Source organism: Aulostomus chinensis, chromosome 19, assembly GCF_037954235.1.
Source record: "Aulostomus chinensis isolate RoL2024-O1b breed Wild chromosome 19, RoL_Achi_v1.0, whole genome shotgun sequence".
NCBI lineage: Eukaryota > Metazoa > Chordata > Actinopteri > Syngnathiformes > Aulostomidae > Aulostomus > Aulostomus chinensis.
The window spans coordinates 15,045,404-15,071,253 of NC_141338.1; the positions used below are offsets into that span (position 1 = coordinate 15,045,404).

The 25,850-nt window shown below is 43.8% G+C and overlaps 1 protein-coding gene across 1 annotated transcript in view; it reads right to left on the reverse strand.

The window, feature by feature from the left end:
* grin3a (glutamate receptor, ionotropic, N-methyl-D-aspartate 3A) overlaps positions 1-20,932 on the reverse strand; it is a 41,510-nt gene extending 20,578 nt beyond the window's left edge. The window contains exons 1-2 of the mRNA XM_086187329.1: positions 19,409-20,932; positions 10,802-11,571 (exon numbers count right to left, since the gene is read on the reverse strand). Of these exons, the coding sequence (XP_086043455.1) occupies positions 10,802-11,571; positions 19,409-20,161 (1,523 nt within the window). The 5' untranslated portion in view covers positions 20,162-20,932. The remainder of the gene's footprint in view (positions 1-10,801; positions 11,572-19,408) is intronic.
* Positions 20,933-25,850: the final 4,918 nt, after the last annotated feature.

Sequence of the window (25,850 nt, forward strand, 5' to 3'; positions counted from 1 at the left end):
TGACTAAGACAGGCGAGACAATTGATGCCACCGGACAGGATGGTCACACACACACACACACACACACGCAAAACTATGTACATGCAACAGAACACACACACAGGTATATATTTAGTTGTTTTATGTAGACAGTGCCTGTTATTTGATGGGTGGGGCCATTTGCTGAATGATGTCACAAACCCTCCCTGACAATCTCTTTGATCTGAATCAATCTGACTGTTATCTCAAAGCTGAGATCTTCAGACTCCCCCGACCTGACGACCCCAGACTTCAAACTTGACACTGCACTTCCTGGAGGCTCTAGCAATACGCGCACACAGACATTTAACGCCAATCAGACGAGCGGTTGTTGAGGTAATTGAGTCACAGTCAGGCAGACGGATTAGGTGCAATCATTTTTGTAATTATGTTTTTTTAGGAGGCATATTTCTTTATTGATTAATCTGGATTTCTGATGTGACAAATTCAGCACTTCACTGATGCAATGTCATTGTTTCTGCTGTTTACTTGTCTGACACGAGAAGAGCATACTTACATGACGAGGGCTGGCTGAGGGCACGCATGTTGTGCTCTCACGTATGTTCAATTGCGCGTGTGAAAAATCCAAATTCTTTTTCATATACTGCCACATTTACAGTAAATATCCTCATCAAGTATACGCAAGGCGAAGACCCTCCTTCCTGTGTCTCAGTCTATCAGCTTTATTTAGTTATTGCAAGAAGCTGAGCCAATAAAAAACATTGGCTTTCTTTTGTGTTCTAAAAGGAATTTGACCTTTCAGAGACACTTTTCGGATTTCTGCAGCCAGGATTTACAGGCTTAAATGTGCGATTACATTTTACTCTTGGTTAGTTTATACACGAATCCCAATTTAATGGTGTAACACCGGCACCGGAGAGGTATATTATCTCGGTGGCCTCAGTGCCTGTCTGGAGTCTGGACTCAGAGTGTGTGTGTGTGTGTGTGTGTGTGTGTGAGCATAAGACAGATCACGGTCCTGTGATCACGCCATCTTTCTCGGTGAGCCATGCTACTGGCTGTCTGAGAGTGTCAGATATCAGAGCAAACACGCATACACACTCAGCCTCGTTCTGCAGGACTCACGGGGACCAGCCACTGACATAATCCCATCAAGTCCCCCAACACTAAACTTAAACATCAAAACTGGACACATAACCTTAAACCAAGCCTAATTCTAACCCTCAAACAAAGTCTCAACCCTCAAACACGGTGGGGTCCACAATTTTAGTCCCCATAAACTATCTGGGCCCCGTACACACTCACTTTTATTTACTTCAGACTTACTTTACCCCAACTTGTCTCACCCCTGACGCACACATAGACATTGTACCACTTAAAGACACTGCTCTTGTCCTTAATTATCAGCACTATCCCACATCTCTACAGTCTAATTTGCAGCCCTCATAGTGGCTTGATGCTGCGTTCACATGGAGTCAGCCAGACGGCAGAACACGACACCTCCTGGGCAGCATGGAAGGGAAAAAAAACAGTCAGGCGGTATTGAAAGACGGCAAAATATTACCCACATGAGGGTATGGTGCAATTTTGATGTACAAACAAATGGAAAAACTGTACTTAACAACATTATTTTGTCCTTAGTTTTTATGTAGAATAGCTAAGAAGGGAAGTTATCGCTTCACATGCTATCATGAACTTAAAATGTTTTTTTTTTAAAGATTTTTTTTAATTAAAGTTCACCCCAGAACGTGAGAAAACTTTCCATATTTGCCATCTGGTTTTACCCCCCAGCTCTGTATGGCAATGCTGTCTATGGCCGCCAGGGTTCTCTGCCTGTCTCGCCTTATTTTCCCCCATTCACTTAAATTGTTTCTGGTTTGCCATCTTCCATCTGCCTGACTCCATGTGGACTCAGCGTAGGTCTCGCTCACAAGAAAAACGCCCTGGTTGATTGGAGAGGACATGTTTCGATATGAGAATGAATGCATGCAGTGCACAGGTCCAGCTCTGATTTGCCCTCAGGACTTAATGATGTGAACTTTTCCCAAATATCTACTTTGTGTCACCTTTCTCACTGTGAATTTTCCTTTTCCACTATCTTGGCTACTTGGCTTGCTCGACTGAAGGTCAGAATGTTCAACTTCTAGATGTTTCTAGTGGTCGTGGCTATTTCCAGCGCAAGGGGTTACTGTGTGTTGAAAGAGGAATGTCAAGTTTCAGGAAAATGTGTTTCCAAATTGTTTTAGTTCTTAATACACAGCAGTGTCAGACTTGCAGGATGTACATAAGTTGATTCCGTGACTCGGTCTACAGCAGAAAGTCACTTCTGCCTCTCTTGCCTGTCTCTTTTACTCTAAAGGTTGTCCTGATGGTGCTCATTCTCTCTCTCTCTCTCTCACACACACACACACACACACACAACAAACATGGCATGCTACAATACAACAAACTTGGTTGCACAGTGTGATGAGTGTCCTTGTGGATTTTCAGAAACTTTTTTCCCCATGGAATTGATGGAGCACTTTCTTTCATGCATGAACAAGAAGGGGGGGGGGGTGTTTCTGCTGCTCCACGCGAACAAATGTAAAGACCAAGAATTACAACATCCTGGAATCGTAAGGGACTTACAGGTGTTGGTGAATGACTGAATTCCTCTGATCTGACTGCCTTCTGCAATGACAGGCCCTCAGGGTTCTACCTCACCGGACCTCAGGAGACTTTGAATGCATGTGAGTTCTGTGAATGTGGTGAACCGCAAAGCGTGGAACACCCGATGTGGCTGTGCTCGCCTGCCTCAACCGCTGGAACAACATGACGTGGAAAAACACGGGGAAGATTCTTATACACTCACATGAGTGAGAACCTAAACTTTAATAATTCTTCCCTACATTCTTGACCACTTACTCAATCCATTCAAATTTGCCTCTTCACTTTTCAGATTTCTGTATTTAAAAATATTCAAAAAAATGTTTTTCCCATAATGGAATGAATGGAGCCACATTGGCCTTGCAATACAAGGTTCTGCGTTCTAAAGTGACCTTCCTGTGTGGATCTTGCATGGTGTTCCTGTGTGTTCTAGGTTCCCTCTGGGTGCTCCAGCTTCCTTCTACATACTAAAAACATGCAGGTTAGGTTTGAATTGGAGACCTTATGTTTCCAGTGTGTGCGTGTCTCTCTCTCTATATGTCGCCCCGGTGATGGACTGACGGGGGTGTATCCGTCTCTCGCCCAGTGACAGATGCGATAGGCTCCAGTGACCCTGAACAGGATAAGCCGTATAGACAATGGATGGATGGAAATTCAAAAATTTTACTTTGTGATATTTTCAATCTTTCTGCTTACAGTTTGAAAGTTCCGTCTGTCTCCCAACTCAAAAGAAGTGACAATGGCCCTCATTTATAATTGGAGCCAAGAAACCAGCGTACATCTGGGGAATCAGCGTCTGATCGAACTCACGTGTGATTAATAATACCTCTTAATAATACCTCATTGATCACGTCGCACCATTGACCAGCCGTTGATGAATGCAGTGACTGAAAACGGCTGTCATTTAAATGTCACGCCCTGATATATTCTGGTTTGGCAGCCTCGCTCCACCATGTTAGGGCATGTAGAGAAGAATAATCCAGCCAAGACGAGGAACTCCTCTGACCTGGAAATTGAAAAAGTCGCATCACCTGATCAATGGAACAAACTAGTTTGATCTGAAAAAAAAAAAAGTCAGAAAATGCGCTTCTGATTGAAATCCCTGAGACACGGTCACCAGGGTTGCTTTCGTCAATGAAACGCCAACGTTGATCAGTGATGACGGCTGCACGTAGGAGACACAGCAGCTCCACCGTGAACATCTGGCTCAGTAATATTTTGCTGAACTCCACAGACGTGTGGGAAGAGTTTGGATCGCAGCCTCTGCTGTCGTCCTCACTGATGAATGCTAAGATGTGTGCGTTCTTTTAATTTTGTTACTGAAAGCTTTTAATAGTCTTTTCAGGGTTTACATTCAGTTTGTCTACATACCTGTTCGCAGGTTTGAACAAAACTTCGGAGACCTCGAAACTGGGTGAGGAGGTTCAGCACGGGCTGCGAAGGAACTCCTTTGAGGGCGATCCAGAAGAGTTGTGACTCTTCATTATTACGAATTCTGATTGTATTTTATTTATGTAAGCACTTCGTTAACCATGGTTGTAAAAATGTGGTATATAAATGAAGCTGAAGATCCTGTATCCTGGAAACATACTGTATTTAGTTTGCTGCACACGGGGTTTGGCTGAGGTGGCACCGGCACCGGTAGGTGTTTAACGTGTCGTACAATAGCTTCCGTTTGGCTTTGCATAAAAATAACAGGTTGTAATTTTCAAAGAATTCAAGTGGATTTCCTAGCCTGGTTTTTTTTTAAATAGCTTTTATGAGTTTACCGCTCTTTACACAACTACATGAAGTACACGTGCACATCGTCACCACTGCCTACTTGTGAGGACTTCAGGATGTGTTTGAACTTTGGACTGCCTTCACAGTCGGCACCAGGCAGCACCGGCAATGAGCCTTTGTGAAGAAAATGAAACCCTGAACTGCCTTGGAGTGGTAGAATAATCTTGTGATATGTTCGCCGTTGAGCGTGCTGATATCCTGGTTATTCGGCGTCAGTTTATCATATCACGCACTCAAAACATTTCTTTGAGCAGCGTCACAGTATGCACGCTCCTACTTCTTATATGTGTGTGTCAAAATAAAGGGAGCTCAGCTCGTGTTATTTGAGGGAAAATATAATCATGCAGCTCATTTATTTAAAGGGCTAATGACGTGATTTTAATGTCTGTTCCAGACAAATTCTTCCTTTGACTTCAGCAGGCAACATTTTCAGACAAGTAACCATAACAACTGAAGGGTCATTGACCGTCAAATAAGACCCTGTAGCCTCCTGATGAACTGCAGCGCTCCCGACACTCATTTAATTTTCATACAATACAAAAGGATTCATTTCCACCCCATGAAATGGAAAAAATGATGGCATTTGAAGCGGAGTGATGTGAAAATGCTATTTGAAGCTGCAGAGTGATGACTGGCTGAATCAAATATATTACATAGCTCATTCTTGCCTCTTGAATCACTTCGAGAATATTTTACGCATTATCGAGTCACAAGGTCGTGTTTATGCTCATAATACTGGAAATACCAGACGCCAAATGGTGCAAAAGGAGAAAAAAAAACAAACAACCGGAATGAAAAAATCTGACATTTTCTTCTATTCAACAAATATATTGAACACATTTCTATGTATCAAAATAACTTGTTCTTCATTTTAAGATACAGAATTAAGTGAATTTGCAGCCGCTGCCCTTTTACTTCCTTGTCTTTGTATCTTTTGCTGTTGAACCCATGGTTACCCGAAGCAAACAGTCGTGTTTTACACGCACCAAATCACGTAATACTGCAACGTGTTCCTGTATTCCCTGAATGGGAAAAGGAACATTTGCACGCTCTTAATGTACACCTCCGTTGGCTGCGTTACTTTGTTAAATAAGAACTCCTTTGAGAAGAAAAACAAATAATAACCTGCTGGAATTTCCTCTAATGATATCTGGTTCGTTTGCCTCGTAGTTGATCTCCGTATCTACATCGTCAGGGTTTATGGCCTCTAGCAGAGTGAGTGGGGAGGCAAAGGGTGCAGCTACCTGGGCTCATGGTGCCCTGCTGCCAGGCTCATGGTGCCCACTGATGTTTGGAATAAAGTTTAGTTGTGTGTTCTGAATTCAGCAAAAAATAAATGTCACGTTTGTGTCTTCCGCAGACCAGGCGATCCCTGACCAATGGATTCTCGTAGCAGGCCTCCTGGACATGTGAGACTCACAATCTCATAACTGCCAAGCACACTATGTGACATAAATGTGATCATCTTTGGTACCTGTCCTTCCACATGGCTTTGATGCATAGAAAAAACTAAAAATGGACAAGGAAAAGAGGCCATGCATGCTGATTTTGAAAAGAGAGACTGAGGTAAAAAACCTTATCGTCAGCTTGCCTGTAAGGCCGCGCTGTGTTTCTGGTCTCTGGTTTGATGGCGTAGGTTAGCAGCTGTCACACTTAGAGATGGTCAGACGAGATTTCATAATTCTGTCAGATATTTGTTGAAAGGGACAATGATGACAGCCAACAAACCTCTCAGTAGGAGCGCCGTTCTGGAGTTATGACCACAGTTCCTGCCCAAAATTGCGTTGTCTATCCTGGAAGCAAGCAGCTCCTGCTGGACTGGACTGTTGCTCGTTGGTACTGTTGTTGACTCCATCCCTTTGGTACTCCTTTGTAGGGCACCCGGCACCCTGTTTTACCTCCTCATCACACAATGAGTCTTCTAGTATCACAATAGAAAACTGGCAGCTGCCGGTGCAGTCGCTTAAAAATCCTGCCAGGTGTCGCTGATGGTTGCAGACATGTACTTCAGACGGGAGCGTTTTAAATGTGACGATGATGTTGGCTTTCATCTGTGATACAGACACAAGCCAAAAACTGATGCTGTTTGTTGTCGTGTGTTGCTTCCAGCATCACCGAATATCAAAGTGTGTATTCCTGTTCCTTCTATCCTTGGTTGTCTGTCCCGCTAGTTTAGTCAGCCTCATGTTTTCATCCTTTATCAGACTGAGGTCTGAGCGATTTGTAAAATCCCTGACGCTGACTATGGTTCAGAAATAGCTTATCAGCAGTTGTGCTGCTTAAATATAAGCAGGTCACCGTTAAATGATAAATCCACGGCATGGGGCATGGTGTTTCGTCCTTCTGTCTCTGTTCCTTCCTTGGATCTGTCTTCCATCTGTCCTCCTGGTTAATACTCTGTAATTATGTGTAAATCTTCCTTGTGTTATTTTTGAATTCCAGTAATTTTTGCTCTTTTTCAATTTACCTGTCTGTTTCTCATTGTGGCAGAACTCGGATGTACAAAACCATAGGGTCAAGCTGGAGCTACTGACGTCAAAAACAAATACACGAGTAAGACGTACGCAGGACCAGAGCATGAGGTGTGGTATGAATCAGATCTGCAATCGGTTGCACACCTGGAAAAGGCGGTAAACCACACATCGGATATTGATCCGTATTTCGGTGCTATTTACGCTTGCTATTGTCCCTGGATAGCAGAAGAACCTTTTGAAAGTCAAGGCCCAGGGAGATCTGTTTCTGACTCCAGATCTGAACGGATGAACAGGAATTGAACCTGACGTCATCAGCATCAGAGGGCAACAACCTGGTCAGTCTCCCTTGTGTTCAACAGCAACCCTCATCCATTGGAACAAGCTTGAATGTGAGATAAATCAAAGTGGCAGGGAGGTAGTGCTCCTCTGTCTGGCCCCAGGCCTGCACGTTGTAAATGGAAGGTTCCGAGGGAACTCCGGAGGGGAGATTCACATCCTGCTCGGCTCTCAGGTTCAGTGTAGTACTGTGAGAGCCACCCCCCACCCCATTTAAAACCTCATTCTCTGATTGTAAAATATTAATAGGTCGGATTCAGCCGAATGACAGAGCTAGATGCACCCGCCATGAAGTCACTGATCAGTTTGTAGGTTTGTCATTTAAGCTGCTCTCAAAATTTAATTAACCAACACGTCGACCAAATAATCAAATTACTCTGTATCGAGATTTCATTTCATCTTTTTGGTCCTTAAATGTGACCTATTCTGTAAATGGGATTCATTTATAAGATCTGAACTCCATAACAGTTGAAATCTTTCTCACCAGTCTGACTCTGGTTCAGCCAGTGGATGACAAACACCTCTGCATGACATCAGCTCTAGTCCCTCGTGCCAGCAACTCTGCTGCAACCATAAGTCTATAATCATCACGCAATAAATTCCCCCGAAGGGTTTTTATTGTCCACCTTGTAAAACGCTTCAGCCTCGATGCTGCTCATCTGTCACAAGGTTTCTGGCTTCAACACTGTGGTGGTGTCAACAGTTCCCCTGCGGTCAGCTCAGCCACTGACTCCAGCACCTGATACCACAACTTCACCACCAAAAAAAAGAAAAAAAATTCAGTCGCTCCAAAGACAGATGCATCTGTAAAAGGACTGAAATAACAAAACTTTTCGCGTGAGAGGTAAATCTCCAAGAGTGTCCAGGCGATACGTACAGCGGAACAAAACAGCTCGTGTGAATGGTTAAAATAAGAGTGAAGGGGGAAAATACCATGAAGATACTCGGAATGGATTCCTTTTTCAGGGGGGGCTGTTGGCATTTAACGGAATCTTTTGAATGTTTATGACATTAAACTTGATTTAGGTTAACAGTATGTCAAAGATGGAATATTTCCCTTCTGAATTTTAAAAAGAAGGGTGGCCATCACGGATGTCTGCCACTATTGTTAGAATGTCTTCACTCTTGATCGTTCACAATGACTCTCTTCTTTCACAAAATTACTTTAGCTAACATTTGATGACCTGTTTTTGAGAGCCCTCCCAGACTTCACGAGCGTATTGCTGTGCTCATCATCTTCACATCTCTGAGGCTACATGATCGCACAAGGCTAACAAAGACAAACAAACAAAAGCTATGACTCGTATCGTCCAGATGGATGCAGCTCCCTTGCTGAACTCAGCTGAGACTTCACACCAGTAGCATTATTACTGAATCATATCAGACTTGAATGTGTCCTTGGTCCAATAGTCAACAGCCCTCGAGCAAAATAAGCCAAAATTGGTTTTAAAATATAGTCTGGGACTGGAGGACATTCAAGCCAAACCTTTTGCCGTCTTACTCTTCCTTCAGCCATCGACAGCCCCTGAGCCTCGGGTGAACATTATGAGTGATGATTGAAACTGTCTGAATCTTTAGCATCTTGACAAATTTGTTTAGTAGGCAACAACTGGCTGGATGTGTAATGCAGAAAAATGATGAGACAATATTGGTGATGCAGAGATGTCGATGGGTTAGCGGCACATGAAGAATGATCATCATTATGTGTGTGTGTGTGTGTGTGTGTGTGTGTATGTATGTGTGTGTGTGTCTGCACAGAGGAAAATGGCCAGACAACAAGTATTGATTACTAACAGCTTGTTTAGCATGAGGAACACAAACCAAAAGCTTTACTCATGGTGGTGCCAGATTTTGAGAGGGACTAACGTGTCGAACAACATGGCGCTAAAGTTCCTGGTGAAAGAAAAGTCTGGAATTTAGCAAATTCTGCTAATTGAGAAGTGTCTTTATTCGTCTTTGCAGGTTACAGACATGCGTCTTTTCTGCCACCTCAACTTAAATGATGACATTAAACCGACACATTTCCCTGTGCCAGACGAATGGCTGAGTTTCCTAAATGTGTCTGAGTCCAGCATGGAAAAACTACATTTCTGTCATTTCCTGGATCAACAGGCCTCCACTAAACTTAGTAAAAGCCACTGCGATTCCTCTTCTTTCCTCTGACAGATTAATCAATAATTCATGAGCCACTTTAACTAAACCAAAGAAATGTAAACACAATCATCACCCCCCAACCACCCCCCACCCCCCACCAAGATCACTACGTTTAAATGATTCTCCTCCTTGGACGGACACTCGGCTGATTCAGCTGTTTTAAGAAGGAAAGGTCAAACTGGAATTGTAATGCAGTGGTGTGTAATCACACAGTCTTCATCATTCATATCCCAGCATATAAAGTTGAGTGGCCCACTTGCAGATTACAGTGCTGCTTTTTCATTTGACAAGGCCAATGGAATTACACAAAAATAGACTCTGGTCCAAGTTGTGATGGGGGCTTTTGTGGTCTTTCACCAAGCTCTGGGAAAACTGGCCTGTTTCTCAGTGTTTGGACATCATCGTCCTCTTGGCAGAGAGAAAAGACCCTGCAGGCCACTTAGTTCATTGTTTCCAAGCTCAGTTCTGGTCCAGGTGCAGACCCCTCGTGAGAATAATTTTCAACGACAGGCAATTGTTCTTGATGAACAAGGTCTAAAAACCAAACACAGCTTACCTGCCAAACACAGCGATGACACACACAGACAAAATGATCAATTTGCCAACAGCATCTAACCATTAGGAACGTTCTATCCTAATCCTGGTCTGGACAAATCCAGTTTGCAGGAACCAAAACAAGTCTAACACTGATGCAAATATTGGTCTACCAGGATGCCGGCTTAACAATTCAGGCTAAATATTAACTACAACTTTGCTAACACATTTTTTACAATTTCTTTGTTTTCCCAGCTCACGGAATTCCCAGCAGGAATAAGCATGAAGCAACGTTGCTGTATGTAAATTCCAAGACACAAAAAACCCCTCCTCCAAACAGGAAAACCGATACCTGATGTCTTGCTGTTGACTGTAACTACCGCTTGATTGTGACATTTCACATGCTTTTATTGACATTATTATACCTGCATGGCTCACTGCTAATCATGTTTGAAAATAATCATATCTAGCATGTTTGTTTTAGCTGGAGACTGTGCGGACTGATTTGTATTTGTTTAGAACACGAACAAGGCATTTAGCTTTCATCAATTAAGGATGGTTGAACCAGAACAATGAATTCATGTAGTTGCAATATCACATGGATTTCTCAAACAAGTGTTTTAGTCCATGCTGTCACCTGGTACGGGCCATTGTTGAGAAGGTCCTTTTGTAATTGGTTCGGACTAAGCAAAGAGAGTAGACTCATATATGTTGTCTGTGACTTCTTGGAAGAATGATGTTTTTTGTTTTTCAGTCATCACTCTCCTTTCCTCTTTTTGTCCTCTATTGCCTACAGACACAGATACATTGTACCTCGGAACAACCGTGACATCGTTCGTTTGCATGTGATTTGTGGTAATAATTTGAGTGGGTGAAGTTTCCCGGCGATTCCTTACCTTGCCAAGTATTCTCCTGAGCTGCCGTTGCTCTGCTGTATATCCATACAATTGGTAGTTCCAGGAATGAGCGCAAGTGCAGGATTCTCCTGGGCTGCGCTGCCCACGGCTCGCGTCACGAGCTCCAGTGAGTCGTGGACGTAGTGATCAAGAGAAGGGGACCCCATGACCCCATGGGCCAGCAGCCCAAGGGGCAATCCCTCTGTTCTGAGCTCAGCCACATTCTGGCTGTCCCCTAAAACCCAATGAAATTCTGGGAGCATCATTCGAGTGGCCAGTGTCCATAAGCGGCGCACCTCACGGATCTCGCACCCAAACGTCACCACTCCTACTGTGGATGAAGGTTCTCTCAGGGCCTCCAACTGACGTGTGAGAGCTTGGAAATGGTCTGTTTTAGAAGAAGAAGAAGAAGAAGAAGAAGAAGAAGAAGAAGATGGAGACGTAGAAGACGAGGCAGCAGAGGAAAAAAAGGGCAAAAATGGTAATGATGGCGACAGTGGTGATTCCGCTCCCGTCGCAGCAGCACCTAACACCACTCCTGAGGATGATGAAGACAGTGACGAGTTTGACGCTGTAGTTGTCAGGTTAACAAGAGTGCCAAGATGGAAACGGGTGTTGTTCTTGATGAGAAAAAGAAAGTCACTAATGTTCCATTCCTGGCAGAGCAGAATGCTAATGTCCCACCAGCCATTCATCATGAGCAGCGAGTAGAGGAGGCGCGATGGTGGAGCCTCCACGGTCCGCATCGCCATTTGGAAATGGAGAGGATTCTGTGAAGAGATGGTAAAAGGGCATGTGGGTGGTAAGGGATTACACAGAGGGAGAGGTGGAATAAAGGGTCAAAGTAAGTGAGGAAAGAGGTGGAAGGGAAGTAAGAGGTAAAGAGAAAAGGAGGGAATGAGTGGTTGCAGGGAGAGAGTAAAGAAATTAGATATCAGGTGATTGGAGTGATACACAATGGTGTTGCCATTTAGATTTCATATCAGGCAGGGAAACAGGAAATATTAACAAGTGGTGAGATGAAGAAGCAGTTAAAAAGAAATGGAGAGGAAGGTTAAAGAAGAAGACGAGGCATCCCAAAGGTGAAACACATGTGGTAGAGAAGAATGTGAGAAAGGGAAAAGGTTATAAATCCAACGCTAGAGTTACTCTCCGTCTTTGAATTCAATTTGTTCCTTGAGAACAAACACAGGTCTGGATAAAATGGATTTCAACCTCCACTTACCTGCTCCCATGAATATCATTATTCACATCACAAAGAAACAAATCCAATATCTATGTCGTTGTGTATGTGCATTGCCATATTTCACATAGCCTAAAAATGAAAGAGTCCCATTTTTCCGCATCATTTAAATCACACCTTTCATTTGAGATTGATAAATTCATCCACTGATTGATGAGGCCTGGACAGATAATGAGTGTAACACTAAAACCTTTATGGGCTCATCGTAAGGTGTGCTGAAAACCATAACACTTATGAATTAATGCTCAACAAAGATATGAAAGATTATTCAACTGTGCGTATATGTGTGTTAGCATTCTACGGGTAAGTAGGATTGTGCATGAAGGTGCAAAATTGTTGCTGCTGGGGATCAAACGATGACTGAGAGGATCAAACCTTTCTGTCATGACTTTGGCGAAGGGTTCGTGGTCGAGTCAGCAGTACTCGCACTAATGTAGTAGAAGAAGTACTCGTCAACCACTGAGGTGACTGGGGTTTGTCCTCACAGCAAACATCCCTCCACCGTATTTGTGTCAGCCAATCATGATGGATGTGAGCGGAGTTAAGGTAAGGATGCAGTGATGTAGCCCTCCGCAGACTAGCATTGTGGTGAAACCAAGATCGGCCATGCGCGGTCTACGTTACGCAATAACGCGAGGATGTCTATTTTCCACAGCAAATGTCTTTAGGACAATTTGCTGAGTTCATTTACAACTATTTACAAAAAGAACCATGCAGGTTTCTGAACTCCAACGCTAAGACCACCTTCTTAACATCACCTTTGGGAACCAATGGTTCCGAACTTGAGTGCTCCCAAACAGTGTGATAGACCAATTTGTTGAAAGTGTAATTTTGCTTTTGCTGTGCAAGTAAGTACCATAACAAATACTTGTACTTACACAGAATTTTAATGGAAACTTTTACCAGAGTATATTTTACGTGGACATTTCTACTTTTACTTTAATAAAGGAACTCCATTCTTACTCCAGCGGCGCATACGCCACACTTGTGCTGCCATAGTTTCACCACTATATACATGACTTGGGTGCGTTGGGTGCCTGTGAGAATCAGCAGGACATGACTTATGCTGAACACCAGCCACTTTCTGTAAGTGTGCACATAAATCCTGAAATGCCTGGTATTACAGTGAAAGTCTTTTGAGCGCCTTCTTGTCCGTGTGCACTCACGAGCAGAAGCAGAACTATACCTACTTACAAGGCCTTTACAAAGCTTTTAATTAACTTTCACACAAGCTTTGCACCACAAGTCCATTACAGCAATGTAACGGTTAATTTTATTTGTTTCATAAATCTCCCTCCTCAGCATGCATGCAAATAAGATAATAATTCTTATGGCGATGGATTAGAGCCTCCACGAAGGAAATACAACACCTTTTCTGATTTAAAGGTCTTTTTTTTTCTGGGGAAGAAATGGTAATAAAGTCCATGGGGGCATCAGACTCTCACCTTTTAACTTCACTCCCGACTAATGCATAATTTATTCTCAACTTCTGCACTGTCATAAATCCGTACACCTCATGTAAATACGCAACAGGGAAAGAAATGAGCTTAGGAAGTGCTGCTACCCCTTCTCTTACATAAAAACACACATCGGCTGTTTTATTTGCCGCAGGAAATCCCAGTTCTGTTGTCACTGTGCCTTCTTTCATCACCATCCGCTGACAAAATACATCTGCTGCCATTTCTTTTACGCAAACCTCCACCCCACCCCGCAACGCTGGCTGTATGTTAAAGCCACCAGGAGCGACCTAATCATTAGCCAGCGGGCAAATGAAATAAACTAGTAATGAGTGGGTTATTGATCTCCAGTTGAGCACATGAATGATTGTGGAAAGTATGAAAATAGATGAATATGAATTTGTTTGTTACTGACGAGGACCATCATGACCCTGTAATAATGGACGGTTGATTTAGTCACGAAATACTCATAGTTCTCAGCCCAACACACACACACACACACACACACACACACACACACAATCCAATAACCTTATCAGCATAATCTATAAATTAATTCACTTGCCTGCTATTGAAATGGAAATTCTAGCTTACAAGTTTATTTACACAAAGTTGGGATGAATAAAAAGCGCTTACTTTTATGCCCCATCATACCCAAACCCCCCCACCAGCAGGTGCTTATCTTAAGTTGTGGTGGTCCTAGTAGTAGCATGTCAATGCTTCATACATTCGTCCAATTTCTTTCATTAATAATTGTTGTCAATCATCATCATCGGTGATGCAGACCATAGTGACTGAATGAGAGAAAGAAATTAAATGGAAATAATAATAATAATAATAATATAAATGTATGTTCATGATCACATTGCTGGTGATATTATAACAAAAAACTAAAAATCAAATAACATCAGTTCATTAACAAAATATCATTATTTCGTCTCCTTGAATGAGTGCAGTTGTTCTGTACCTTTGCTTCTGTACAGTTTACAGACTGCATTTCCAAAGAAGGGGGGGCTGGATTGTGGATTTGGCTGTGTGTTGAGTGTGTGTAGATTTTGCTCAATGGACATTCTTGTAACTAAGGTGACAAATATACAAGTAGACAAAATATATGACAAATGAGTGTGATGGCCAAACAAATAAGAGAGCAGGTGAAAGCGTGAGTTTCATAGATATAATGCACACACACACACACACACACACACACACACACACACACACACACACACACACGTACAACCTTTTCCAAGTCAGTTTCCTCTCCCAGGAAGTTCTTGGTCTCATATTCTGTCTCTACTAAATTCTCAATCGTCTGCTCCCTACTAAACTACTCCTCAGGTCCTTTACGTGTGGCTCCATTCATTCAACTTGATCATTTTGTCATCCTACATTTCCAGGAGTCACCAGCTAAATTGTAAACTGATCTTATATTCCAATTTTTTTTTCTTTTTTCAGGTGGAACCCTACAGACCTGTTGCTCACTGACGGCTTTGAAATCGCTCCTCGCCTCGTTTGCACGTAATGCTGGGAGGTGCACAAATTGCTGGCGTGGCAGGTAGATGAGAGACGGGTCGGTGTTTTATGATCATGAACTCCGCATGCAGCAGTTTCTAGGAAGATGTGGCACAGTTATCTTGAAGAACACATCAATACGCAGCCAACAAATAAAGTAAATGGTTTCCTGATTTCCTCATTTCAAATCATCTGGAATAACCCCATCAGCTGGGTGGGTGCCCAGCACCTACCGAGGGACCAGCTAGAGGCTCGCACGCTTTGCCTCCAACATAGCAAACAATGACATGAAACACAAATGAATAAAATAAATAAAGGAGACAGCAGTATAAGAACAAGGAGAGAGACAGGCTAGCGCCGCTGAGCTAAAGTAAGTAACAGGTCTGACATGTTTAAACAACTGTGGGAATAGTGAGGAAAAGTCTGAAAGGAGAGAGCAGAGTGCTCGTGCAGAACCAGAGTAATTCAGCCGCTCTAATGAAGAATAACAAGAAGGTTGAGAGCTGAAAAAAAGATCCATTGCACTCTGTATGCTGCTTATGAGGCAAATCAGGGAACATTTGTAAATTGTAGTGTTTGCTGAATACCAATAGCCCTGTGCGAGGTGCTTAGGGAGCACCTTTAATTAGCGACCGTGCCCCGAAGTGACCTTCTTCAGGCCTGCTGGTGTTAGTTGTGTTTAAGGTGGTCCTGCTGCTTGTTGAGAGGAAACAATGCAGTACGTCAGTGATTAATGAACTAACTTTCCAGTTGACACATCACCTTGACTGGCTGCAATAATAAAAGATAAACGGCCGAATGATTCCCAGACTCAAGATGCATCAAATCCAGATGCAACAACGATCGTTTTATCATCAGATCGGAGCCACTGAATCGTAGTCGTGAGGTGCCTTAAGATTCACATCCCTGGTCTACATCGCGCTGCCCTGGCAGTGGTGGACGCGTCAGTATTTCCAGCCTCCGCGTCTCTGCAGACAGTCCCCGCCGTTTCTTGCCCCATTCAATATTACGACAGAGAAACGAGGATGCAGGCGACAAGCGGTCGAGGTAGATTAGCGGTGACTGTGACTGAATGTGCGGTTACATTTCATAGGTTCAGATCTCACTTTTCATAAAATACAGCCAATTAATCTCTTTTTCTAGGTCAAAATGACCTTAGGTGTTTCTATTCTTGATGATGTTTCTATATGTATTCATACAAAAATACATACTGTGACATAAAGCCAATAAAAAACATATATCTTTATGATTTATTCCTGTGTATTCATTCTGCTAATGTGTTTCCCCCGCTAGAATTTCATTAACTACCAATAATCTGGCAGCAGTCCTTTTACCATTATTTTTACTATCATTTCCACATCTATGGATTGTACTGCATTTGCTGGAATAAGAGAGTAACAATTTTTTTTAAATTTTTTTTTTTTACTGATATTTGATGGTTACTTGCATATTTTTCACCCATTATTTCTATTCTGGATGTGAAGAGAAAAAGAAAAGTGAAGTCAGTGTCAAATTGGCTAAAGACGTGTCTCCCTTGTTCATTTACGCTTCAGCCAGTTTTGTTAGCAAGCTCAGTCAGATGGGAACACTGTAGAATCCTGTCCAAGTCAATGTTCCATCCATCCACCCCTCCACCTTCCCTCATCCATCCATCCACCCCCCCTCATCCATCTATCCATTCATCCACCCCCCCTCATCCATCTATCCATCCATCCACCCCCCCCCTCATCCATCCGATCAATGAAGCCTTTTTAATTTAATTGTCTGATGATTTGCCCTCTTTATGTTTGTCTGTTGAAGCAGTTCAGACTCTAAACACCTGCTGACTCCTTACAGGGAAACGCTTCCTTGTGCATAGAGCAGGAAATTACCCAGGAGACACACACACACACACACACACACACACACACACACACACACACACACACACACACACACACACACACACTACTATTAGTGGGTGGCAATTGTCCCAGAACCCTTCAGCCTAACTAATGGTCCAGATATGTGTGTGTGTGCGTGTGTGTGTGTGTGCGTGTGTGTGTGTGTGTTTGGAAGAAAACAGTGATGCTCTTGACCCCCCCCAGCAAAGTTGTGTGTGGAATATCAAAGACACACACACCAACTGTGGGCCTCAGAGTAACTGTCCTGTCTGTGGCTCAAATTACGAGGTTTGTTTGCGGTTCATGCCTGGAACAGAATTATCCAGAGGAATCGCTGCTTGTCTGAGGCCGTCGTCTTCTTCTTCTTCTACTTCTCTATTTGTAAAATGTCTTTTCCGGGGAGTTTGAACTGACAAGCTCTTGTTGTGATGATTTTACAGTGTTTACACTTTTAACTAATTTCACCTCTTTCTCTCATCCCAGGTGAAAACTCTTCAATTAGCGCGTTTGGCAGGGGGTTAGCCTTTCAGCTAATGAAACTGAAAAGGCTCAACTTGTCCTCTAAAAACAGTCAAGGACGGCTCAAAGTCATTTTTTCCGACTTCTCTCGAACAGTAATTCTAACTTATGATACAACCAGAGGGTAGTAGATCAAAGTCAACTCAGATATCTGACTGTATTTCTCTCCATTACGCTGCACTATTTTAGTGAATCACGTCATGTCTCCAACTTACGACACATTTGAAGTTTAATCCATTTAAATCAGACAAATCAGATTCACAGCTGTTGATGCAAACACGTGCTGTTGCCGCTCATGACTGATTTCATTATTCATGTTTATATTTTGACATTTCCCGTTACTTGCGTAGCGCGTGGCGATGTGTTTCATACGGTATTGTGGGATGCTAATACCCAGCTAACTCCCAACAGACTTGGACGCGAATCCTTCTAAATACAGCAAAAGAACAAGAGTAAGACATTCTTTGGCTGAGGTTCCCTTTATCACGTGAGTATAAGTTTATAAATATCAGAAATAGTGTAACCATGCCCACGTTAACTCCCTGGGGTGAAATCACTTGAACTAACCACTGAAAATCCCTGAAAACATCAATGGTACAATGAAAATCAATCAAGAAAGGAGGCAAATTTTCAGATTTCAGGGCCAGGGTGATGCCCCCCCCCCCCCCCCCGCCGATATTTGACTTGAAAAATGATTGGAATAATTCAATTATCATCAGTTACACTACAATCATTGCTGGGTGGCTTCAACCGATTAATCGACCAATTGTGTTTGACGCTGTTGGATGAAGAGAGAGGGTTCTGTTTGTTAAAAGGAATCACACCAATACTGTAGCTGTCAGCACATAGTGTGTGTGTGTGTGTGTGTGTGTGTGTGTGTGTGTCAGCTCTCAACATATAGATGCCAAAGTGAATTTTACTCAATTGAGTCCAGGGGAATATTAAGTACTTGAATCTGGTCTTGGTTCTTCTTCACGTGGAGCTGAATGTCTGATGTAAACACAGCGAGCTGCTGAATGCAAACAAAGCTTTTGTTTACGACCCACATTCCCCTCTGGGCTTCTGCTCCTGGATGCTCACTGACTCGTATGTACATAAAAAAGATAATACTTGAGAGTCGTTGGGCATCAGGAGAGGAACTGCACTGCTCCCCTCTCCACGCGGTAAGTGACAGGACCACGGACAGAGTCAGCTGCTGAGCCCTCTGCGGTGCTGCGCGACGTCTCCGCCGTATTTCTGGCGCTCGACAGTCGCGTCATCATCTGCTCCTTCCTCCACTTTACCTTAAATTAAACTGTTAAACTAACCTGGAGGAAATCAATGCTGAACGGAGGAGAAGAGTTCATTCATGCTGAATTTGAAAGCCTGGTGCAGGGATTCCATTTACTGACTCTGTTTTGTTCTTAACCAAGCTGGTAAAGAAACAACCCCCCCCCCCCTTTACAGGATTATTTTAGCATTTGAGGAACTCAGACAGGTCTCTCAAGGAAACGGTGATGTTTATCCCCTCCTGCATCTTCTGTATCACTCCAGAATACAGAAAGAGCCAGTCACACATTTTTAGCTTGAAGCTGACAGCATCTGATGGCAAACCATTGCAGAGAAAAGCAAAACTGTCAAAAAACATCTGTTTACAAACTGTCTAGCACATCATCAGGAGTAACTACAAGTACTACTACTAGTACGAGTACTACCACTAATACTCCAGGTCTTTAGAAAGCTGCTCAGTAATATACAAACACGTTGATATGAGATAAAAATGATATGAGATAAAAATGAAGGATTACAATTGACATTAGAGGACAGTTTTGCTGTTGTTAGCCATCGGTGCGCTTTTGCTTGAAGCTACACCTACGTAGCTGGCTCTTTCTGCATTCTGGAGTCACAAGAACTAAACAGAAGAATTTGCGAGTAAATATACAATTTTTGTGTGATCACTTCTGGAGTGTGAGTGTGTGTCACAGTCAGGATTCAACAGTTTAGAACTTTTTACCTCACTCCGTCGCCTGAACGTCCTCGGAACAACGCTGATGACCGGCACCTGAAGCGCCAGGGACACGAACTCCAGCTTGACAAACTCGTCCCGGTTCCGCGGGAATGAGATCATGGCGGAAACCCCCTGCACGACCACGGTGTGACACACGCTTTCCAGGAAGGAGAGCGGGTCCTCGTCCTCAGGGCTTCCCGGGGAAGCGAAGGAGAATGAGGGCAGCTCGCCGAGTCCGGACCCGACGGCCATGACGAGCTCCAGGGAGAGGTTGAAGGGAAGCACGCCGGCTCGGTTCAGAGCCTCGACCGCGAGCAGAATCGAATCTCGGGGTGCGAGCACGCGGTTTTCCCACGAGACATTCTCTTCCCGCTGCCGTGCTTGGCTTTTACTCCTCGCGCCCCGCTGGCCGGTTACGGCGCCTCTGCTCCGGAGGCTTCCGTACTCAGGCGCACCGGCACTTCTTTTGACCTGTTTTCCCAACTCCAGCCGTCGCTCTCGAGTCTCCGCCAGATCCCTCTCGGGGTCCCAGAAATCAGAACCGCCGACGGTGGAGACCAGGCGAGGCTGCACATGCAGAACCCCGACCCGAACCGTGTGTCCGATCCGTTTCAGCACCTGGCACGGCTGCGGGTGCGAGTGAGAGCTTGGCGGGAGAAAGACGATAGCGCACATCAGTAAACATAACGGAGGCGAGACCCCGGTGCCTCCTCGAGCTGCCGGGCCATTCATCATCATCATCACCCCCATCTTCATCATCTCCGCTCCACAGCTGCACCGGATGCCCCGTCCAACCACGGATCGGACGAACACCGGAGCCGACCCGTCGGTCCCCCTCCTGGCCCCCTGAGTGTGGCCCTGGTGAGCCGCTCTGACCAGCTGATGCCCCGGCTCCGGCTCCCGGTCCAGCTCGCGGCAAAGTTGTGCGTTTCTCCGTGGACAACAGGCTGCTGAGGCGCGCGATCAGGCACGAGCCGCGCACAAGCAAAAAATGACCCCCAAAAGTGCTGTTTTTCATCTCAAAAGATTTTCATCATTCAAGCCGTTGGATTCCGGACAAAATCGACAACATTCCCACATATTCCACTGAAGGGACAGAGCGCGTGAAGGTAAACCCAGTGAAGGAGGAAAAACAGGTTACTGCGCATCATTCCAGAGCAGAGAAATCCACCGCTGCACGCACCATATAGCTTGATGGCTTCGAAGGAAAATGCTCCCATGATCAGCTGCGAGGCAGGAGCCCGAACACCACCAGGCCTCTGCTTGGCTCCGGTACCTGGAAGAAAGAAAGAAAGAAAGAAAGAAAGAAAGAAAATAATGTTTTCCTCTTGTCAGGGAGCGCAGGAGCTGCCCGCTGAACACGCCGCCTGGTTCCACTCAACCTCTGGACTGACACTTGCACCGACGAGACCTCCGGCACCAGAGCGCGCACTGGTGCGCACGTTCCAACCAGATGAAGTCCCGTCCTCACCCCCCCACCCCCATAGTGTCAGGGGGGACACGGGAAGACGTTGCGTAACGTGGAGGGTCAAAGAAGAAAAAAATCATCAAAAACAAAATAGATAGATAGATAGATGATAGATAGATAGATAGATAGATAGATAGATAGATGATAGATAGACAGACAGACAGATAGACAGACAGACAGATAGATAGATAGATAGATAGACAGATAGATAGATAGATAGACAGATAGATAGATAGATAGATAGATTGACAGACAGATAGATAGATAGATAGATAGATAGATAGATAAATAGATAAATAGATAGATGGATAGATAGATTGAAAGAATGTGTAAACAGGCAGTTTTTGGTGAGCACACTCGGGTTACATCATACAAAAAATCTATTTGTTTCAAGGGCATTGTTGCTTCGTTAAAGCTCAGTGGAAATCACACATTTTTCAGTGAATTTGTCTCAAACTAAAACAAAACTCTCGCTTGGTTCTGTTCATTGTTTTTACCTTCATGCAGGTTAAAATGGTCAATCCTCATTTTTGGCGTCAGCAATGAATGGATCAACAAACATAACACAGTCTTCGCCTGAAGCACCTTCAGGCTCAGGCCCTAATAAAAGAGTCATCACGAAATAAGTGTGTGTGTGTGTGTGTGTGTGTTCAGACAGCTATCATTGTGAGGACTACCAAAGCACCTTAGTGAAGACATTTGGAAAATGTTGTAACACTTGGGTGGGTCCAAACATTCAGACACCCCTTTGAATGGTTAAGACTTGATTTTGAGTTGAGTTTGGACTGAAGGTCTAGGTTCAGATTAGATTAAGGTTTGAGGTTGTAGCACCTCAGGTTGGAGTAAGAGGCTTCATACAGGTGAAGGTCCTCGCTGTGTGTGTGTGTGTGTGTGTGTGTGTGAGTGTGTGTGAGTGTGTTCAGCCAAACACAACCAAAGCTCCATCTGATCATTACACTCAGCCAGATCATTAGCAGCTGGGATGTTTAACTGATGCCCTACAGGTTGCTTGGTAACCCACAACCAGAGGTCACCACTGAGCCAATCAGCGGCGTCCGTTAAAATAGCGATGCAGATTAATGACCGGCTAATGTTCTGATCCAGATTAACGATTGGCTAATGGTCTGGCTAGAAATGAAAGGCACGCCCTCCTGAATATTGGAGAATCAATGAGCCTGATTGATCTTATAGCATGATCTCCAGGAGGAGGGGGGAGGTGAGACAGGGGAGCTGGATTTAGATGGGAGGGGTGGTGGAGGTGAGCTGGGGTGGGGGCTGGAGATGGAGTCGTAGAGGTAGCAATAGCATTTGTAGCGGCTGAGGGTAGGACAGGCATCTTGACAGTTTTGGGTAATGCAGGTCTGAAGGTTTTTTTGGGCAGCGTGTGTGTGTGTGGGGGGGGTATTTGCTGTCAGACACAGCGGGGCAAAAAACTAGAGGAGCAAGGGAGAAAGAAAGAAAGATGTGCTGGGAGGTAAATACTTAAGACGGGAAGGAGGAGAAGAAGCCAGTGAAGACAGGATGTCTGCAGGCGGTCTCTACTGCTTCAGCTGGAACCTCTCGAAGGAACTGAGGAATAAAAAAGATTCAACCTGTAAAACATTCTGTTAATTTTACTTTGTTTTAATATAAAATTGACATGAACCCAATGGTGTGATCTGGAACAAAAGAGAAATGATGAATTAAAAATGGGGTGGGGGGGGGGGGTACTTTTAAAGTGGAGCTAAACGTCTCGGGGTGATCCAGGAGGGTGTTGTAGTTTTTCATTTGCTGAGGGGGCTGCTTTAAAATGAGCAAGGATTTTTCTTAGTCCATGTTAATTTATTAATAATTATATATTATTTAAGCCTCCCCTTGTGGTTTTTACCGTGCAAAGAAGAATTACTGTAACATGCTAAGAATTATGACAAAACTTCACACAAGAACAACTTTTCTTGCTATATTTCTTGATTTATTAAAAAAAAAAAAAGAAAAAAAAAGACTAAACTCCCTTAAGGTTGTGTCCCGTGTCACCCGTGTTGGTGGGTGTACACCAGCGCGAGGCAGTAATTCTAGCTGAGGCTTTATGAACGAGGGATTGTTTTGTATTTATGACGATCCATTCGTGTGTTTTACGCCTGACTACAACCACATTTCCCTGACGAGGATAATAAATATGGCTTGTTTTGACAAGTAATTATTAAAAAAAAGGAGACAAACTCACAAACAGCATAGCTTCAGAGGACCAATACATTTGGGTTTTGTTGGTATTCACAGACAGAACATATGGATTGTAGAATCTGTCCTCCGAGGAACAAACACACTGAATCGGTTAGATCTGTCCCAAACAAACCCAGCAGGAGAGGTCCTGGTGCGGGCTTCTGATTAGAGCAAAGGAGCAAATCAGATGAGGTTGTTATATTGTGAACTGAAGTGGGAATCAATCAATAAAACAATGGTACAAGTCAGCACTCGAAAGTAAAACTATGACATCACTAACTCCTTTTTACGTACCAGGTCATTTTTTATGGTTAAATCAGATCCAAACCCGTCACATTCCAAAAGTTTGGCTTCGGTTTTTTTTCTTTGCGGGGTGCTGTATCCCTCGGTTGTTGCCAAGGACCAGAAGCGCCTTATACTGTAAAGTTCATTGTTTTGGGACTGATTGGACTAACCCAAGATGGAGGGTTACATTAGCAGAAGTGGTGGAGCAGAAGTTCCCCCAGTCGAGTTTCTCCTGGCCCTCATGGATGTGGCTCTGCGATCAAGGGACATCTGTGTGTAATAGAACTGACCGCGGTAGTCTGCTCGCTAGCAGGCCCATCCCTGTAGCTGAATGGTGATTGGCTCAGTGGGGTCGGATGTACACAATGGATGTGGAAGGCTGCTGTGCCACCCTGCTAAAACTTTGAATGTCTCATATTTACATTTGTACATTTTTGTGTCCATAAGTCCAATTTGACACCAGAAGTCCATTCATTCCCTGCGTGATCTCTGTTCATTTGAGGTGTGTTCCTCAAGAACGCAGAACAAACTCAACTTTTGGCATGGATTTTGGATGCTACCATACTGGCAAAAACAAGCTATCGGGCTACGAACAAGCTAGCAGGTTATTGCTCACTCTGCAGTTATGTCAGCACATGGGTGGATTCCACGTGTCAAAGTGTATAAAAAAAAAACATAAGCTGTTTTTGCAGCTTTCCATTTACCACTGTTATACTGACATTAAGAGGTGGATCATCAGAACTAACAGTAGGTGGCGCTAATTCCTCTGTCAGGTGCCCTTATACCACTGCGAACTGCGCTCCTGCTTGTATTTCCCACTTTGTTACATTGTGAAAGTCTTTGAGAACATCGAGGAAGACGCTGGCAGCACAAACTGCTTTATTTGCTTTGCTATGTTAGGAAACTGTGTGTGTGTGTGTGTGTGTGTGTGTGTCTCAAATTAATCACATTTTTGTAAAGGACAAAAACCACATTCAAAGCTGATGTTTTCTTGTTGATATTAGGGGAAGTTTTTGCCTCTAGTTCAACTTTTTCTAACGCCATGTCTGTTTTCCTAGTGGAATGTTACGAATTACATTCTGCGAACAAAACAAAACACTCACTCTGTTGTTCAAAAGTTATATAAATCCAAAGTTTTTTTTTTTAAGAAGAAAATAAAGGACCTGCTTCATTTCTGAAGTGAGATACATTTGCAATGACTCGTATTTTTGTAGATGTCAGATGTTCTGATATGAAAACCAGCAACATGTTGTTTTTTTTCCCATTAAAATTGTTTGTCATTCATTCAGATAAAAGGGAGCAGACTTTCTCCTTCAGGTGAATGCAACATCTCTGTAAATATCCATGAGTGATTTCCTTGAAATAAATTGAATTTAAGCCAGTGGAGGAGTTATGTTTCAATGTTTTTCAATCTTTCTACCTGATTGTCTACTCTTGTTTTCCCTCCTGACCATCAGTGAGTGGGTCTGTGTGCTTTCATTATCTTGAACTTCCTGTTTTCTCTCTTTGTTGTTCCTGCCACCCATTCTTTTGTCTTCCTACTTGCAGGTTGATCTGATTTCATCCTCCCGTCCACCTACACCTACACGTCTGCCCCGCCTGAATGTTTGTCCGACCCTTGTCTGATCGTATCTTCATCCGTGCGTCTGTGTGACTGCTTGTCCTACTTGCAGACCATTTTTTTCACCCGCTGATGGGTCCAGCAGCCTGTCCTCTTCCTCTGTCCCCCTCATTGCGTAACTGTCTGGAGGTCTGTTGCTCTACCTGCCCACACCCGCCTGTCGTAGTCTCTCTCTTTCTGTCTGCTGGATACGTAGGGAGTCTTTGTTGACCTTTACACCTGCCAAGTGAATTCCTCCATGGTTCAATTCCCCCTCCAGTGCTGGGGCTTATGTGCAGATGAAACCCGAAGGTGAGCACACACACACACACACACTCACTCTCTCTCTCTCTCTCTCTCTCTCTCTCTCCCTCTCTCTCTAAAACCCCACAAGGTGAGAGCACCTGATGGGTCTGCAGAGGTCACACAGATCCGTCCATGCATACAGGTGCATTGATTTGTATGATCAAATACGGCCACTGCGCCCTTTCTTCTGGAAAACTAAAAAAAAAAAAAAAGTCAAAGGAAGTGAGGAAAACTTTAACTTCTTTCAAGTGCGCAAGCTGCATGCTTCATAAATCAAAGGACTTCTTTACAAGATTGTTTGACATGTTTTTGAGGAAGCTGTTTGAATCTGATTGGAAATCAAGTACAAACGGATCATGATTGGGGCTCAGGTGAAGTGTTTGACTATGGTGCTTGAGAGGAAATCCGCCCTTGGAGTTAAAGCTATTACTCAGGTTCGCGTGGAAGCCTTGACACATCCGAGTTGGCACAAGTAAACATTGGATGAATGATTTAATCCGCTCATCAGTTTGCTTTTAACTACATCAAGCTGCTACAGATGCAGCCACCTCAAATTTCCCTTTCCAACCGAGAGCCAGCAGGCTGCCTGC